Source organism: Candoia aspera, chromosome 10, assembly GCF_035149785.1.
Source record: "Candoia aspera isolate rCanAsp1 chromosome 10, rCanAsp1.hap2, whole genome shotgun sequence".
In the NCBI taxonomy this organism is placed as follows: Eukaryota; Metazoa; Chordata; class Lepidosauria; order Squamata; family Boidae; genus Candoia; species Candoia aspera.
In genome coordinates, this window is record NC_086162.1 from 18,034,734 (window position 1) to 18,052,734 (window position 18,001).

Below are 18,001 nucleotides of genomic sequence, written 5' to 3' on the forward strand. Positions count from 1 at the left end.
TTAGCGCCCGCCCAAGAAAAGCGCGGCGCGCCTCGGAATGTCCCAGCCGGATCCACCTGCCCTTGCCTCGGATACCCGATCCGCCCCGGCCCCGGCGCGGACGTCGGCCGCACGAGGCGCTCCGCCGCTCCTTGCCCCGACGGCGGCTGCTGCCCCCGTCGCCTCGGGGCTGCGATGACACCAAGCCGGGGACCGAGATGGCACGAAGAAGCAAAGGAGGCGGCCGGCTGCTGGGGGAGCCATAAAAGTGGGGATGGGCCCGGAGAAAGGCGAGAGGCAGCGCGGGAACGGAGTCCCCTTCTTCACCCAGCCGTGGGTGGGCAAGGCGGCTCGTCCGCTCGCGCCGCCACGGGCCCGGCGACCTGCGCTCCCGCGTCCTTTCGGCTTCAAGGTGTACCCGGCGGCGGCTTGCGGCCCTGCCCAGCCGGAAGGTCGCGGCTCCGCCGGCCGCAATGAAGCCCCCGCGCGGTCTTCCAGAACCCGGAGATTTTTCTCAGTGGGGGTCGCCGCTCTCCAAATTAAAACGCCCCCTCTTTAAAGCGCACACACCCCTCCACACACACACCTCTCCAAGCCAGCCCTTTGCCAAACGCGGCTCCCTGCTGGCGCACGGGGGGAGCCCAAGATCAGCCGCCCCCTCGGGCAGGTGCCTCCGCGGGACTCAAGAGGGCCGGATCCATAGCCTGTTCGCCGGCCGGCCGGCTGGCTGGCTGTCGGAAGCCCCGGCGCGCGCTGCACGGGAGTCCGAGCGACTGCGGCCGCAACCTTCGGCGCTCGCTAAGCCGGGCTCCACCAAAGGAGGGATCGATTGGAGCTGCTGCGCCTGCTGCGGAAGGGAAGGGAAGGGGGGGATCGGGCCCGCCCGGGAGCGGCGGGAATGCCTCGCCCGCTGGCTCGCGCGACGACCCCTCGTTTCCCCCTCTCCTCCTCCGTTCCCCCCCGCGGCGACCTGCCCCTTCCCTCCCCTTAGCCTTCCCCGGCGGCGCGCACCGCTGCGGCAGAGCCTGAGCCGCCCGGGAACTGCCCTGGCTCGCTGCTGGACAGGGCGAGGAGGAATGAATCAAAGCGTGCGCCAGGCGGAGGAGGCGGGCGCCGCCAAACTTGATGCATTGCGGCGGCGGCGGCGGCACCAGCCGAGGCACCGGCGGCGGCGTAGCCAGGGGGAAACCACGCGGGCCTAAAGCTCGAGGGGTGGAAGGAAAAAAGGTAGGAGGCCGGGCGAGCGGGGCTAGGCCCGCAGTGGCTCCACCCGCCCGCCTCCGAAATCGGGCGATGGGAACGTGAGCGAGCGCGGAAGAGGCAGCGGGGGGCGGAGGGGGGGCATGGAAAGAAGATCATAGGCGGAGGAGGGATGCGTCACTCTCTGCAGTGGCTGCGGAGCCCGTCCCGAGGCACCCCCACCCCCCAGCGTTTAATCCCGGCCCTGGTCCTGCCCCAGTCCCCGGTTGGCCGGGCTGGCTTTGCGCTGGCTTTGGAACCGCCGATCGGCCTGGGGAGATCGGTGGCTGGAGGCGTTGACACCTGAGCAGAAGGAAAGTTTTCCAAACTGCCGATTGTCGAGGGCTGTGTGAGGAGTAGGAAGAACACTCTGCACATTCCCAGAGAGCCTTCCTGGCCATTGCTGTTGTCCAGAAGGCTGGAATGAACTTAAAATCTCATCTCTCCCTTCTATCCCCACTCCAACGCAATGCTGTCCTCTTGTTTTGCTATCCTTTGTTGAAATCCAAATATGACCAAGTCTTAGTCCTAGCCTAGTTGCTTAGGCAGAGAATGGCACTCTGTACATGCGCAAAGGTAGGCTCTTGAACAGACTGATTCAGCAGAACTTTCCAAATCTGTATTAAGGGGTATAGTGTGATTGGCTAGCTCAAAGGGGACCTAACAGGCTTCAGAATCCTTCAGCTCCCTTGCAAGATCTTCCAAAAAGGCTCTGCATTATCACTGATACTATGAAATCTGCCTGGTTAATTTAGAAGCTCAACGTGGGATACAGAAAGAGCCAACCAACGTTCTGTACACTTCTTAGTCCAACTGAAAGCACTCTGGATAGCCAGCATGGGAGCAGAGTGCTGGTCCAACAGAAGATATTAGAATCTAAGCCTGTGTCCACACAGCACACTTAATCAGAGTGTTTACAAACCTAAGGGTTGCATTCACACAGCTTGCTAAGCTGGGTTACTTTTAACCTTGGTTAGTTTTTTCTCATGCTATGCAAACCCAGCCTATAATTCAGTGTACAGTACTGTGTAGACCCAGGAAATTTATTTTTTATTTATCGATATGATTTATGTAGCCACCCATCTCACACAAGTGACTCTGGGCGACTTACAAGATGAAAGCACAAAACCCCACCACATTCAACCTCCCAAGTGCCTGAGGATAAACCATGACCTCACTCACCATCCATAAGAACAGAGCTCATCTACCCACAACTAGCCAAAAAGATGCCCAAGTGACCAGGTTTATTGGTTTGGGTGAAGACAGCCAAGAAAACCCTGCTGAGTCGACTAGGGGGCCTGTGCAGTGTCATTTTGTTCACAAAACACATTTCAGTTGCCCCAGTTGGGATTGATTCATTCATCCTCAGACTTCCCTGAAGCCTGTAGTCTACTTGGGAACCAATGCAGAGGCAACTTGTTTGCAGGAAGTTAGTTCAATAGAATGATGGGATGCGAAACAAGTCAAGGCATCTTTGAAATTTAAGTTAAAACCCCTGCATAAAGTGTTCAGGGTTTTGCTTTATCTGGCCACCTAAGGGCTCAGAAACAATAGGTGGACAAAGACAAGAATCTAGGTTAGCATTTTCCAAACTGTCACCTCTGGCAAATATTTTCTGCATCTTTTGCCTACCAGGGAACCCTTCTGATGTGCCATAAAGCAGGAGTGGGTTTTTGCCATCAACTAAGGTCAGCAATCTGCTGCGATGGCATTCGGTAGTAACAAAGCAGGAAAAAAACATAGCCTGTGATCATTTGATTAGCACATGTTCATCATGCATGCAAGAGGTGAGGCCATCTTACATCTGTTTGCATTATAAGAACCTTCCTTGAATTGTATTCTTTTCTCAGTGGACCTTGAAAGCTGTGCTGCTCGCCCGTCTCCTGGCAGCCTTTTCCCTTCCTCCTGAGGATCAGTGAAAGTGGATCAGGGCACAGTGGGAACAGATGCCTCCTCAAAGAGGAATGGCTTGGATTACGACTCATCGGGTTCACACAACACTTTTTATTTGGTGATTGATGAACCGATTTCTTGGATTTCTATAACACATGGAACTTACCAAACCACCCAAGTTCAGACAACATATTAAGCCACTGCCCTCTCCCCCAAAAAGTTTAAATAATTCATGCTTGACATTTTGGGGGGAACACAGCCAATGGGTTTTCAACTGACCTGGCTCAGCAGTGGCACCCAGGGCCAGCCCTTCAGATCCTACTTGCTGTCCCTGCATCATCTTCCATGTTATCCTGCCCTCCCATGTACTTAACCATGTAATTAAAGAGTTGTTTTTATCAGATGGGCGGTAAAGAAATATGACAAATAAACCAACAAAGCCCTGCCCTTTTTACATGCATTGCGATGCATGTAAAAAAGGGTGGGAGTGTGCACTGTTGTTGCCATTATTGACTATTTTGACCTCCTGCAGACCCCTGCCCACCCTCACTGCTTTGTTCCTAATAGCATCTGTTGATGTGACTATACTATTCCTACCCCCCAACCTTTTAACTAAGTTTTAACCTCCAAATGTTACTCTGTATTTCCAAATTAGATAGCTCTTAGTGTTTATTAATTACCCTCTCCCATAGACTTAGGGATCATTTCAGCTAATTTTATGGCTCAGGATTTTGTATTCTTAGCTGTCTTGTATTTTTTGTTTTGTAGAGTTTTACATTGTTTTGGTGCTTATGCTTCTAGGGTGCTCTGTATTGGTCTTAGCCCATTGCAGTTTTAGTTTACTCTTATATTTGTATATATACTGGTCTTGGACTGTGACAATTAAGATTTGACTTGCTCACATTTGCTGGACAAAGATGTGCAAGCAGCATCAAGTGCCGTCATGTGATCAAGTGCTGAGACAGCATAGCCTCTACTAGCTGTGCTTTTTAAAATTTTCCTAAAGGTCAGGGTTTTTCAACTTATAGGTCAGGAACTCCTTGGAGGGTCACAACTTAGAAGGGGATTGCGGTGTGTTTAGAGTCAGCCCCACACAGAGAGGGAGGGAGGTCTAAAAGGATTTGCTTCTGTCTTTGCCTGCACACACCCCATGAGTGATGACAGTCCTGCAAACCTTGAGAAGCCTTTTTTTTTTTTGGTCTCTTCAAGTGATTGTTGACTCCTGGTGACTGCCTGGACTAGACCCTGCAGTTTTCTTGGCAAGGTTTTTCAGAAGTGGTTTGCCATTGCGTCCTTCCTAGGGCTGAGAGAGAGGGACTGGCCCAAGGTCCCCCAGCTGGCTTTGTGCCTAAGGTGGGACTAGAACTCACGGTCTCCTAGTTTCTAGCCCAGGGCCTTAACCACTACACCAAACTGGCTCTCTTGAGAAGGCTTCTGATCTATAAATTAGAATTTAATGATTCTACGTTTACTTTGTATCCAGTTCTAACCACAGTGAAATAATTCAGTAGTTCCACAATAAAGCAAAGGGGCTATTTTGCCCTGGCATGGGATACACTAAAAAGTAGATTTCACAAAAGCACAAGGGGATAGCTCAGAAACGAGGACCTTGGGCAGTTGTCCTCCTCCTAGGATTGTTGAAAGGGGGAGAAGGGGGGAGGCAGAAATACTGCATGCTCCCATCAGCTCCTCTATAGGATAGGCAGGATAGAAGTATCATATGCATTTGATTTTCTTGCTGCCTTCATCGAGATGACAAAAACAGGGTCATATCATCAAGTGTCAGCCCTTCGAGGTAGTCCGGACAGGGAACCAAAACCATGAGTACTGACACTACCTTTATTGTGAGGTTACAGCAACAGAACTGCCTTTACATTTCAGAAACGTAGGGAGGGAGGATTCCTTCTGAGATGCTTTCTCCATCCCCATTCCTTCTGTGGGCTGAGATATCTATCTGACCATTGTCTAGGCTGTGGCTCTTCCTCCTGTCTCCCAAGGTCATTTTCACAGCCCATGTGAGCTCCACCCCTTTTGTATGTCCTTGTGACATCATGGCACATGTGCAAAAGGGGTGGGGCTTGCACCGCAATATTGCTTTTGTCCCTCTCACCCTCTTGAATGCAAGAACAATTAAATAAATCTCTGCTTAGCATTGGGAAAGAAGAGGGGATGAGAAAGAAACTCAAGATAAACCCATCTTGAGATTTTCCTTCTACCGTAGAAGGTAGAGGGAAAATCTCTCAGGTTTTCAAGACTCTGTTATTATACACTGCAACAATGAAGTGCAATTCCAGTAATTCTTGTGGTGTCCGGTTCCTGACCTGGCCTACTTCAAAGGGCTGACATCAGAGGGAAATGTACGCCCAGTGGAAAAATCAAGGCAGGCACATTTAGACGAACGTTTTTAAAAACACGTCCCTCCCCCATAAAGACACACGAGGGCACTGCAAACTCCGATCCACGGTCTTTATTTCACTCCCTAATAAATAAGCCCTGGTGTTTTTCTGGAACTGCAAACACACTGGATTATTAATACTGAACAGATCTACAAAACTGAAGGAAAGAGACCACCCCCCCCGTCCCCCAATTTTAATGGGGGAAGGGAAAAAAAGGGAGAGGGTCTGAAACCTGGGCCTCCCAAGTTTTTGGGGAAAGAGAACACAGAGTTGACAGACACACAACCCCCTCTCCAGGAGGGGGCAGATTTCAGTGCCCCCTCCCCACCAGTATATTTGAAGGGCTTAGAGGCCCAGATTGGCAGTGAAACTTCACTTTACAGTGACAATACAGTTTCCTTGTGGGAAGGCAAAGGCCCAGCTGTACAGGAGGCAGAGGCAGACGTAAGAGTCTCTTGTGTGGCACATGTAGCATGCTGTACAGGGTTAAAAAAAAATAAAACCCAGATGGAACTGCCATTCGTGACTGCGCCCAGATACAACATTCCCTAAAAAGCACCATTTGGAGCATTTTGTACTAAATTATCTGTTTGCATGGCACACTAAACCCAAACGCCTGGTTATCAAGGATGAACACTAGCACTTTACCCCACTCTCAAGAGCTATACACTGCTTGTTAACCAGAGCCTCAGCACGTTTTCCAAAATCAAAAAAGACGTGCCATTTGGGGTTATGGAATATTTAAACCTGCAACATGCCTTGGCTACAAAGTCCATTTTCAGTAAACCGCAAATGGTGACTATTTCCAGTTCAGATAACACACTAAACCAGTGTTTCTCAACCTTAGCAACATTAAGATGTCTGGACTTCAACTCCCAGAATTGTCCAACTGTCCGTAATTGATATCTGGAGTTGAAGTCCAGGCATCTTAAAAGTTGTCAAGGTTGAGAAACCCTGCATTAAGCTTACGACCCTGGCTATGCACAGTGGGAAAACAGGTGCGTTCTTCCATCAGACTTTTGAATTTAGTGTTCTGTAAACACAGTCAAAGAGGAGCAGAGCTTGGCTGATAAGTCAGATACCATTCTGTGAAAAGGAGGGTTGGACTGGACTCCAACCTAGCAAGATTATGTGTATATAGAACTGCTGGTGTATGTACTTTTCAAGGTTACAGGGACACTCAACAAGGTTGACCCCTTGTTCAGAAAATTCTCTGTGTTAACATGTGCAACCAGCAAGAAAAGGCTGTAGTCCAGCTCTCTGCTTTTCAGTGTGTGAAAATGAGGTCCTGAAGAGCCTTGACCCTATCAGAGGTAATGTGTTGAGAAGATCCCTTTTAAGAACGTTAACAAACAGAGCCACCAAATGGTAGGAAGGACAGGGCAGAGGAGCAGGAGGAATGACAGCCAAAGAAGGCATGAACCAACTGGAGCTTCTGCATTGCTTTCTCCCCACTGTCCATGATAGCTTGTGCATATAAGAGAGAGAGAGAGAGAACTGCAAATCTAGGTTTGTTGCTGTCCTCCATAAGGTAACTGCTGAGTGAAGTCTCCGGGCAAAAGGCAGATCCCAGCTCCAGAGGCCACCCCCCCTCCCAAAATTGATCCCAGCCTCCCTCCTCCCCAAACAATAGCTGTAAAAAAGAACTGGTGCCAGGATACAGGAAATAAGGACTCCTGGGGGTCCTGGGTGGACTATAAATAGCACTGAAGTGGGAAGGGGATAAAGAGAAGTCCCTGCAGGGACTACCCCAGGAGGAATGATTGGAAAGTGATGTTCCCCGCAAAACAGGTTCCACCAAGGGATCCATCGCTACCAGTGGCCCTCTTGAGGATAATGTCCAGGTGGTGGATCTGGCAAGGAGCACAGTGCTATTTCCTCCCACCACCACCCACAGGATCCCCGCACCACTGGTTCAACAGTTTCTGAGATGGGTCTCGGGCATCTTCCCTCCAATAACTCAGCAACCTCCTCAAGAGAGAAGATACTGTGGCTTCACTCTGGCTCCAACGGGGGCTCTGCCACCATGATGCCCTGCTGCAGCTTCTCAAGGGAGAGTTTCATCTGGTGGAAAGAGGAGAGTAAGTTATTTCCTGAAGAGGAAGTCACTACCCCAACCAACAAGGAAGCTATGGCTGGGTTCACATAACATACTAAGCCAGTGTTTTCAACCTTGGCAACTTTAAGCTGTGTGGACTTCAACTCCCAGAATTCCCCAGCCAGCCATGCTGGCTGGGGAATTCTGGGAGTTGAAGTCCACACAGCTTAAAGTTGCCAAGGTTAAGTAACACTGTACTGAGCCATTTGTTGGTTAGCCAAGCCACATTTTATTGGACAAAACAGAATTGGTTGCTTTCACAAAACACTGCCAAGCCATCAACCAAAGATACCACATTATGGCTCAGTGTGTTGGTTGAACCCAACCTATGGGCATAGATCCCATCAGTATTTCAGTGCATGTTTGTGCACCACATATAGATGAGCCTTAAGCCAGCCTTCTGCAATCTTGTGGCTTCCAGAGGCGTTAAACTGTATTGCTACACTGTCTGGGGATTGTGGACATTGTTGTCCAACACATATTGAAGGAACTGGGATACTGAAAGCTTGCCTAAGCTGTCACCATAGCAGTGCACAGTCAAATTTGAATCCAGGGTACCCAATTCCATATCCTAAGATTTTGGCTTTTCCTTCTTTTTATTAGGGAAGTAAGGATGAGGAATCTATGCCCCTCCCATTACTGGACCTGGTGACTCCCAGGATCCCTGAGAGAGAGATGGAGAGCCACAGGTCCCCCATCCTTGCCTTGAAGCTACAAAAATTGGTTTCAAAACTTTTGGTATACAGGTAAACAATCTGGCGCCCTCCTGCCCGTTTGAACTTCAGCTTCCCTCAGGACCAACCTGCCTGACAATGATGAGTGAACGAAGCCCAATATCCCTCAGTCTCTGCTGTATGGCCACTAAAAAGGGCTTCTGGAAACCAAGAACTGGAGCACTGCTTCTCCCACCTTCCAAGAACTAGCTGGACTGGAAGAATGTTCAAACTGCAGGGCTCACCTCATCCAGCAGCTCCACTGATGCCTTCAGGATCTGTTTCCACTTTTGCACCTCCACACTGTGGAACTGTTTCTGCAGCTCCAGAATCTCTGCCCATTCGGAGGCTGTCTGTGGAAGTTTTCTGCCAGGCAAGGAGGAGACAGAGTTCTCTTAACTGAGACAGATCAGCAGCGTGTCCACCCCGAGTTCACTACTTTGCTGTGAATTATCACACCCATCACTAGTGTTTAATGCAGAGGCCAGCTGGCCTCCCAGAACCTAACTCCCCTAATTCTAAGGCTGGGTGAGAGCAACCTTTTGCAGCCAGAAGCAACATTCTCTCCTCCATAACCTTTTTATAGCACGTTAGGGCAATACCCTACAATCATACTGGAGGGGGTGAGATTTTATGCCCATTTGGGTTTTAGAGGTATGAGGGAGGTTAGTGATTATATTTTATGTACATGTTAAGCCTATCAGAAAATCATCTTGCAGCTACCTGGGGTTTCTGGAGCTTGCAAGACACATGCAACTTTTGGTTGGTCAACCTTGATGGATGGTCTTCATCTGAAACTTTTTCCCAAGCAGGCTCCTATTTTTAGGAATCCTCGAAAGACACTCGCCTGGTACCTACCTTACAACCTCACCATGCCAAACAAAAAAACATTTGGTTTGCTCAAGCATTTTAAAACCTGTTGGAAACATTTTGTTGCTAGCTTTACTTAACTATACTTTTATGTACTACATTTCTTACCATTATTTTTGCTGCAAATGATTTTTCCTTGGTTACTGCACTGTCGGGGGTTTTTGGTTGGGTTTTATATTGTTTTATTGTGTTATATTTTATTCCACTCAGAGGACTACAGTTATTAAAGAGCAATCAATTGATTCTATTTAAAAGAGCGATCAATTAATTCTATTGGCTACACATTGGCAGTGGATATCAGCTTCTTAAAGTCACTCAACATTTCAGATAATTTACTGACCCTCTATATTCATCACATATTTAATATACATTTATATCTCACTTTTTCCCCAGAAAAGAGGTACCCCTTCTTCGTTTCATTCTAACTACTCTGTAGGGTAAATTAGGCTGAAAGAATTGATTCTCTGTCTTCCTTAAGGACAGACTAAGAACCTGACTTGTTTATTGGAATTACGATATGTTTTTCCAGACATTAACCTAGATCAGTGTTCACTGGACAGTACTTTTTCCAAAGTTGTGCTTAAAAACAAATTTTAAGACTTCAACTAATCACTGTTTAGCATTGGAAAAGTTTACACGTACAACAAAGATAATTATTTTAAAATATGATGGATAATGCATCATCTTTGTTTCACCTAGAGACAAACCTCGATTTACCACTGAAGATATAACTCAGCAGGGAATGCAAACAGTTATAGCTTCCTTTCAAGGGTTCCTGACATGCTTACAAATATTTTGATAATAATGTTCGTTATTCCACTTGTATCCATTTGGTACCTGCTTTCTGTTTATTGATCTATACTCAGGCTTTCAACAATAAGATACAATCTTGTTATAATTAGGACTACATTTTTTACATTTTAAGCACCAAGGTCTTGCCCAGTGAAATGGTCAAAATGGTTACCAGGTTCGATTTAGACCATTTAAATGAACATTTAAACATTTGTATCACATGCATAAATATACTTTGGTTACTTTAAACACATCTTCATACTAGGACCGTGTTTCTCAACCTTGGCAGCTTGAAGATGTGTGGACTTCAGCTCCCAGAATTCCCCAGCCTACATTCATGCTGGGTTCACACAGCTGTAAGAATAATTTGTTTGGTTTTAGCTGCCTGGGGAATTCTGAGAGTAATGATAATAAACTTTATTTCCAGTCAAAGACCATATAACCGTTACAATGTAATCCAATATAAAAGGTGAGGAATTGACGTAATACAAAATAATAGAAGTTTAATAATGGGTATAAAATGCTTGGCACATCCAATCTCAGGTCAAACGCAAAGCCAGCACCATCTACCAGCAATCACAACTGAAAAAGATCCGACAACTTTCCAGAAAGATCTATAGATCGATCCTCTTAAGAAAAAATGTATAATCTCCCAATGTAAATATTTAACTAAGACGAGTTAATAAATCAGGTATATGCAAAGGGCAGCAAAATTTTTGGACAGTTTGAGTCCATACTGCTGGAGGATTCCCAGGCTGTGGAATTCTTTTTAGGATGCTAATTAAATTCCACCCACTTTCATTGATTCATTACACCGTGGAGAAGCAAACCATAGTTCAGCGCAGTGTGTGAAACAAGGTCTCTATCAGTGTGTGAAACCTGGGCTTCCATCCATAACAATAAACAAAAAGACAAATGAATGGCTCAATGTATATGTGTCCATAGCTCAACCTGGTACTATAATATATTGGCTCATCCTCTAAGGTGATATAATCCTCTTCACTATTTTCATCACAGCAGGCTAAAATGCTTTCTCCTGATATCAGTAAAAATGTATCTCATTTGTTTATGTCCAAGCACTATGCATGTTCACATAGGATCCAGCTTTCACCAGCATGGCACCTGCTACATGTGCTAGACTACAAGGCCCATCATTCTAGCTTCACATGGGTCTGGTCTGGATGAGTCTGGTCTGGATTATGGGCATTGCAGTCAACACACATGGAAGGTGCCACAAAGGGAAGACAGATATCTGCATAAATGCTATTCATGGACTGATGGGCTATACGCCATCATGTCAGTATCTACTCTTAGCAGTCACATAGACAGACCTTCTCCAGGATGATCTGTCCCAACCTAGTTCTTCAGGTCTTCCAAAAGGGTACCCACTGCCACTGTAATTGAGTCCATCCACCTTGCTGCTGGTTATCCTCTTCTCTTTCCTTCCACCTTTCCCAGCATTATGAATGTCTTAAAGGAGCTGGATCTTCACATAATGTGTACAAAATATTATAATTTGAACCTGGTTATTTGCATCTTAAGTGAGAAGTCTGGATTGATTTGTTCTGTTGTTTTCTTGGCTATTCATGATATTCTCAGGAGTCTTCTCCAATATCAAAGATCAAAAGCTTCAATCTACCCTGCTTCTTCAAAGTCCAACTTTCACTTCTATATGGTGTCACAGAGAAAACTATTGCCTGCATAATTCTGATCTTTGTAAATATTGACCTATCAAAACATCCAAGTATCTTTTCCAAGGCCTTCATTGCTATCCTTCCAAGTGCTAGTCTGCGGCATATTATTTCTTGACATAAATGCTATAGTTACTTATATGAAACCAGCAGTAAGCTATCTTGAGAACATTGTTCTCCCTTTCTCTCAATTCAAACTGCATTTTGCCAATATTTTTGAGAGAATTCAGGGCCCCAAAGCCATGTTAGCTTGCATTAAATGGTCAAAATCTATATTTAAGAGTAAGGAAGTAAATCTCCCATTTTTTCTTTCCCAGATCTTGCTGCCTTTCTCACCCATTGGAGAGCGCATACGTCTGCCATGACTCCACAGTTCGGGCTGTGTGTTCCAGAGACCACAGCCGGTAGAAGAGCATCATGTTGAGGATGACGAGAACTAAGAGACTAGAGGGAAACAGAAACAGGTTGGAACACGAGAGCCCTTTCGGACCAAGGGGGCACCCATTTCCAGCTGGAAGGTGGTGGGATTTAAATGACTTAAAAATTCCTCCATATTTCAAAACAACCACATCCCCTATGTCAAAAAGTAGCATTCTCACTTTTGGGGGATGCTTGGTGGGAATAACCCTTTCAAGATCATGGTTGAAATGACGCCACGTAATAAAAACACACAGGGACTGAAATATCCTGATACTCTTATTATAATTCCCCAAGACTAACGATATAGTAAAATAACTTTCCCAAAAGCTGGCTTCACAGTTTGTCTTAATCCTGCAGTGATATATTTGGTTTTGGCTTAGAATGTGGTCGAACCAGCCTTCACAACTGAATAAACCCATGGCCTAATGCAGTGTGTGAACTGGGTCTTTAAATCACCAAGCAGTGACTGCAGTGGTCATGCTGGAAACACACCAGTGCATCTGGATTAACAGAGGGATGAGAGAAGCAACATCACACACATCATGCTGTCGCTGTGCAAAGGATATGAATTTTGTAATTTACATGATATCACTGTGGCTTGTATCAGACATCTATCAGAGTCCCCCGTTGGGGGAGATGGGTGGTGAAATAAATTTAAAGAATAAATAAATAAATCTAGGCACTGATAGTGCTGCCAGTGCAAAAGATGAGCCTAAGCTAATGAAGGGGTCCGTGGCAGACAGAGTAACTCCCAGAGATACCCTCACTATTTTTGCACAGGCAATGGCACTAAACTTGGATACAAATTTTGGTATCTAGGAAGTCTCATCTCCCTTCCAGTGGCTGGCCTTCTAAGCTATAAAAATGTATAGACTGAAATATCAGAAGCCCTATGAATGAAGATAGACAGGGAGAAAGTTAGCCCCCCTCCAAGCATTTGCTACTTGCAGCATCCAGGCCGTGGATGCTGCAAATAGCAACTTGTCAGTTTAATGAGGGGAACAAAAAGGGAACTGTGGGTGGAATCGTGTAAGGCAGATTCTTGAGAAGGAATCGGGCCACCTGGCTTTGTTCCCCATTCCCTTTCAGTTTGGTGAGGATCGCAGCTTAGAATAGGGGGACAAGTGATGAGAGAAACGGCAAGCAGAGTGCAGCGCGGGGGCTGAAGGTGGAAGACATCAAGGAAGTGACAGCCAAGCGGCTCGGGCTGGGAAAAGAAAGGGAGGGGATTGAAATGGCAGGGATCATGAAGGCCAATCAAGAAATCAGGGTCAAGCCAGGATTAACAAGCCACTCGGGACTGGGATCGAAAGGAAGAAGGCGGGATGGAAGCTGCAGGTCCCCCGGGCAGGGAGGAATGGCAGGGTGGGGTCAGGCGAGGGCAAAGGGACGTCCAAGGCAGTAGCAGTAGCAACATGGCCAGCATTGGGGGGCTCTTGGCATACAATACCTCACACAGATCCTGTGCGGAGGCAAAAGAAAGAGAGAGAGGGAGGGAGGGAGGGAGGGAGGGAGGGAGGGAGGGAGAGAGAGAGAGAGAGAGAGAGAGAGAGATGAAGCTTTGTTCCTGCTTTCTCTGATCTAAAAAAAAAATAGTAAAGGAAAAAACAATCCAGCATGGATACTGCCATACCATAGCTCCATTCCCAAACTTTTCTCTACTTTTAAAACAAGTCAGGTTGCTAATCTAGCAGGAAACTAGGTGAGGTTAACCTAGAACCTTTAGTTTTTTTATGGCGTTTTTAACTGTCAATAGCCGCCAAAGTCATGAACTTGAGATGCAGGGGGGCATATAAATTGAAATAGTAAATGAGTAAACCAACGCACCAACCCACCTAGAGGAACAGAAAAGGGCAGGGGATTTTAAGAAGATAGTGCTACACCTTAACCCACAACTCAGCATGCTTTTTAATGTGTTAGTGACTCAGGAAAGCACAAATGAGATTGCAAAGCAAAAGCACCCTATCTCTTTCTGGCTAGCCTTGTCAGCTGTCTCCCCCAGAAAATCCTTGCAAGTGCAAGGACAACATTTTTCCTCCTTTACTACAGCCCACCAAGTTGTATTTCAGTTTGGGGAACAGAGAGGGGAGCCTTTTTTGATGGCCATGTTTATGTTGCTTCACTTACTTTAAGTCAGACTTGCTGCCTCTGGGGCCACCCTACCCATGAAGGCAGAATTCCAGGTCTCCACTGAAGTCCCGTCCTGGTGACATCATGGGTACCCAGGATAAAGCCAGCCTGTTCCTGGCTTCAATGAACTGGACTCTTTCTTGGCTTCCCAGTTAGGCTGCAACCCTATGTAAGTTACGGTATGACCTTGCGTAGACTCACTTTGAAGTGAATACTCCTAAGTTTGCATATGGAAAACTCACAGGGAACTCTAGAAAAGCCTTCCCTGAGACAGTGCCTCCAGATGTGTTGGACTATCATCCTCAGCCAGCTCTGCTATGGCTGGCTCGGTATGGTGGAAGTTGTAGTCTGCCTCTACAGAGTATCAGGTTTGAAAAGGCTGGTCTAGATCAGCCTTCAATAACCTTGGTGCTTTCCAGATGTATGGAATTCAGTTCCCCAGCCAGTTCAACCACTGTGGAGAACTTTGGGAGTTGGAGTCAATGCACTTGGAGGAGACCAAGTTGGGGGAAGTTCTCTAGATGATCTCCAAACACAGCCCCACCTCCCCAAACAGCAGCTTCCTTACACCAGACTGATGACGAGGATCACGGTGGAGACGGTCTGTCCCTGTCCTGGCTCCAGTAGTTGTTCTGAAAGACGTGAGGTCAGGCTGCCTACAGGACGGAAAACCAATAGATCAAGGACTCACAGAACAAAAGGAACCTGAAGTCCCCCAGACATTATTGAACTGCAACTCCAAGCAGCCTCATTTAGCCTAATCCCTAATGCTGAGGGATTTTGGTAGTTCAGTAATGTCTGGAGGATCACAGATTCCCTATTCACCAGGGAGAGGGAAGGATCATTGAGAATCATCCTTTCTCAACAAGGAGTCATACCTGAGGGGCGAATGGTACGTGACGCCCCTTCACCGTCGGGTAGCGTGGGCATTGGGGGTTCAACATGGGGAGCTCTCCAGCTCAGGGTACGTTTCCTGCGACGCAATCCAGACAAGAGACCCCGGGGTTCTTTGCCATGGCAGCTCTCCTCTAGCAGAGCCTTTTCTGCTTGCACCAGTGCCAGCTCTGAAACCAGGTTTAAGACAGCAGAGGTGAAGGTGCTGCAGGGCTGAGTTCATGCACAACATTACAATCCTGGGACATGAGCCTCTCTTCTTTTCCAAAACATCCACATTTCTGTCAAGTTCTGTACATGCCTACAGGTGAGTATCTCAGACCCTTCAGAGCTACCCATTCTCTAATACAGGTAGTCCTTGACTTACGACCATTTGTTTAACAACTGGTCAAAGTTACGGTTGTGCTGAGGAGAGTGACTCATGACTGGTCCTTGCACTTACAACCATTGCAGCATTCCCGCAGTCATATGATCAAAATTCAGGCACTTGGCACCCGGCTTGTATTTACAACAGTCGCAGCACCCTGAGGTCACGTGATCACCATTTGCAACCTTCCCAGCTGGCTCCCGACAAGCAAAATCAATGGGGAACTGTGTGATTCACTTAATGACCACAGCAAAAAGGTCATACAGTTGGGCATGACTCACTTAATGACCGCATCAATTAGTGACCAAAGTTCCAGTTCGAACTGTGGTCATAAGTCAAGGACTACCTGTAACCTCTATTGGGAGAAATTGATGAACCTCATGAATGGGAAGGTAAGAGGGAACCCCAGCCCCAGACTGTGTTGTAGCTGTTCCAAGCCACAGACAGGTATTGTACTGCAGCTTGTTCCCTTGATTCACTTACCCAAGCGCTGGAAGTATTCTTCAACACCACTCCACGCATTTTTTTCAATGAATGTCTTCACAAGGGTCCACGGCTGCTTCCGATACCGGATTTCAGAGGAGACTCTGTAATGGAGAATAATTGTCACAGATGGGCCAAAGAATCTCTCTTCCCCCATGGAATGCCGGGAAATTCGAAGAGGAGCCCATCTGGCAAAGAATGGAACACTTAGTTTGGTTTGCAACCAAGAGGATCTCTGGGGTTATTTAATCTTTCCTATATCTGTCTCATCTTCTTCCATTTCCTCTGCAGCTACAAGATCAGGTGTTCTCCAGGGAGATCAGAGTCTCAGTAACCTTTGTGTTTTCAGAGCTGGGAAGGTGGGAGGTCAGCCATTCTTTGTTGCTGAATGCTGCATGTAAGATGACCCAAGCATGCCCCACAGTCATGCATTTGGACTACAGTCTCTATCTCAGTATGAACTCTGAACTGCAAACTGCAAATCAGTTGGCTTAATTTGGGGGTTTTCTTCCCCATCCCCTGATTGATGTAGCACTGTCCCCAAGGAAGAGTTTTCAAGAATTTGAACATTTGTACATTCTTGTCTGCCATTTGGCTGGTCCTAATTAAAGCAGTGCCCTGCTCTGGATTTAGTTTACATGGCATTCTCTAATACTCCTCCTAGATCAGGGTTTCTCAACCTTAGCAACTTTAAGATGTGTGGACTTCAACTCCCAGAATTCCCCCAGCCAGCATGCTTGAAGTTGCTAAGGTTGAGAAGCACTGTCCTAGAGCAACCGAGCTCAGGATCAAGAGAAAAGGGGATAGTAACCTGATGTCCTCCTTGGCCTGGTATGGTTTTAATGTGTGAATCAGATTCAAAACAAAAACAAGCAACAAAAATGCAACCAAGAGTCACTTGTTGAGTTGGGCAGCCATACAAATTGAATGAATGAATGAATTCCCATCCAAGGGGGAGGAATCACAGTCTGCATATTATGTAATGACGCAATGACAGACTTGCTCATTGGTATCAGATGTCACGATAAAACTACGTTGCGTCTTTCAATATACAACATCATGACACACATCAACATTTTGATGAACTTTAAGTTTGTTATGGATGCCACTGGCAACCACCTTCCCCCCTCTTGTTTCTTCCCCACTGATTCCACTGTGCTTTAGACTTTCTAAAGGAAGCCTATTCCCTTGAAAATATGGGAAAGCACCCTGTCTGACAACCACGCAGAAGCCGCCGGGAGGGGAGAGATCCAGGAATCGGTACCTGAGCCTGGCCTTGCTTTTGGCTATGGTGGTGATGCAATATCGATGCACAGTGTAGAAGTAATCCTGGTAAGGGATGCCTTGGGTGACCACTTCTGAGTCAACCACACAGCCTCCATTCTTGGAACTGGCACGGAACAGAGTCTGACCATCCAGCGGGCAAGGAGGAAGAGAAAGGCATGATGAGCATACCCATTCAGTTTTTGTTACCCATTCTTGGTCATTGCCATACTTTTCCCATGCCCATCAGTTTGTTCAGACAACAGTCCCAAGGAAGCGGTGGGTGAAACGTTCCTACTGGTCCAGCCAGATCAAAACACAATCCCCTTGCTGTCTCCACCCCTCCTAACATTGTGAGGAACCAAATGTCCATACCTGGGTCTCTACCACAGGTGCAGCCTTGGGGCCCAAAGGGTTACTGATGGGGATGGTGTAGGTGATGACACGGCTTTGATGACACTTGCTGTCTCCACTCCATGAAGTCAGTGTAACATCTAGGAAACGGAGAGAGAAAATTGGGGGGCAGGGTAGGAAAACCAGGTGGTGATTACACTTTTGAGGGTAATATTAAAAAAAAATTGATACAGTAAAGTCTTAGTTTGATGAAACGCAGGTTTAATGAGCTTTGGATACAACGGACACATGTTTTGTTCAGATTCTACACTCTTTTTAATGGACATTAGTTCGTTAGGTCAAGGTTTTACTGCAGCCAACGCAATTTTCATCAATTACATAATTATGCAAATGACAAACACAGGAACACATTTGGATTT

General features: G+C 46.7%; 1 protein-coding gene across 7 annotated transcripts in view; it reads right to left on the minus strand.

Annotated features, from left to right (window-relative positions):
• Nucleotides 1-5,563: 5,563 nt before the first annotated feature.
• The window catches only part of GRAMD1A (GRAM domain containing 1A), a 47,598-nt gene continuing 35,160 nt past the window's right edge, over nt 5,564-18,001 (minus strand). For all 7 annotated transcript variants that reach the window (XM_063311835.1, XM_063311834.1, XM_063311831.1 and 4 more), the window contains 8 exons: nt 17,604-17,722; nt 17,230-17,372; nt 15,966-16,069; nt 15,100-15,285; nt 14,790-14,877; nt 12,008-12,115; nt 8,564-8,684; nt 5,564-7,571 (listed from right to left, as the gene is read on the minus strand). In XM_063311835.1, coding sequence (XP_063167905.1) covers nt 7,503-7,571; nt 8,564-8,684; nt 12,008-12,115; nt 14,790-14,877; nt 15,100-15,285; nt 15,966-16,069; nt 17,230-17,372; nt 17,604-17,722 — 938 coding nt within the window. In that variant the 3' untranslated portion in view covers nt 5,564-7,502. The remainder of the gene's footprint in view (nt 7,572-8,563; nt 8,685-12,007; nt 12,116-14,789; nt 14,878-15,099; nt 15,286-15,965; nt 16,070-17,229; nt 17,373-17,603; nt 17,723-18,001) is intronic.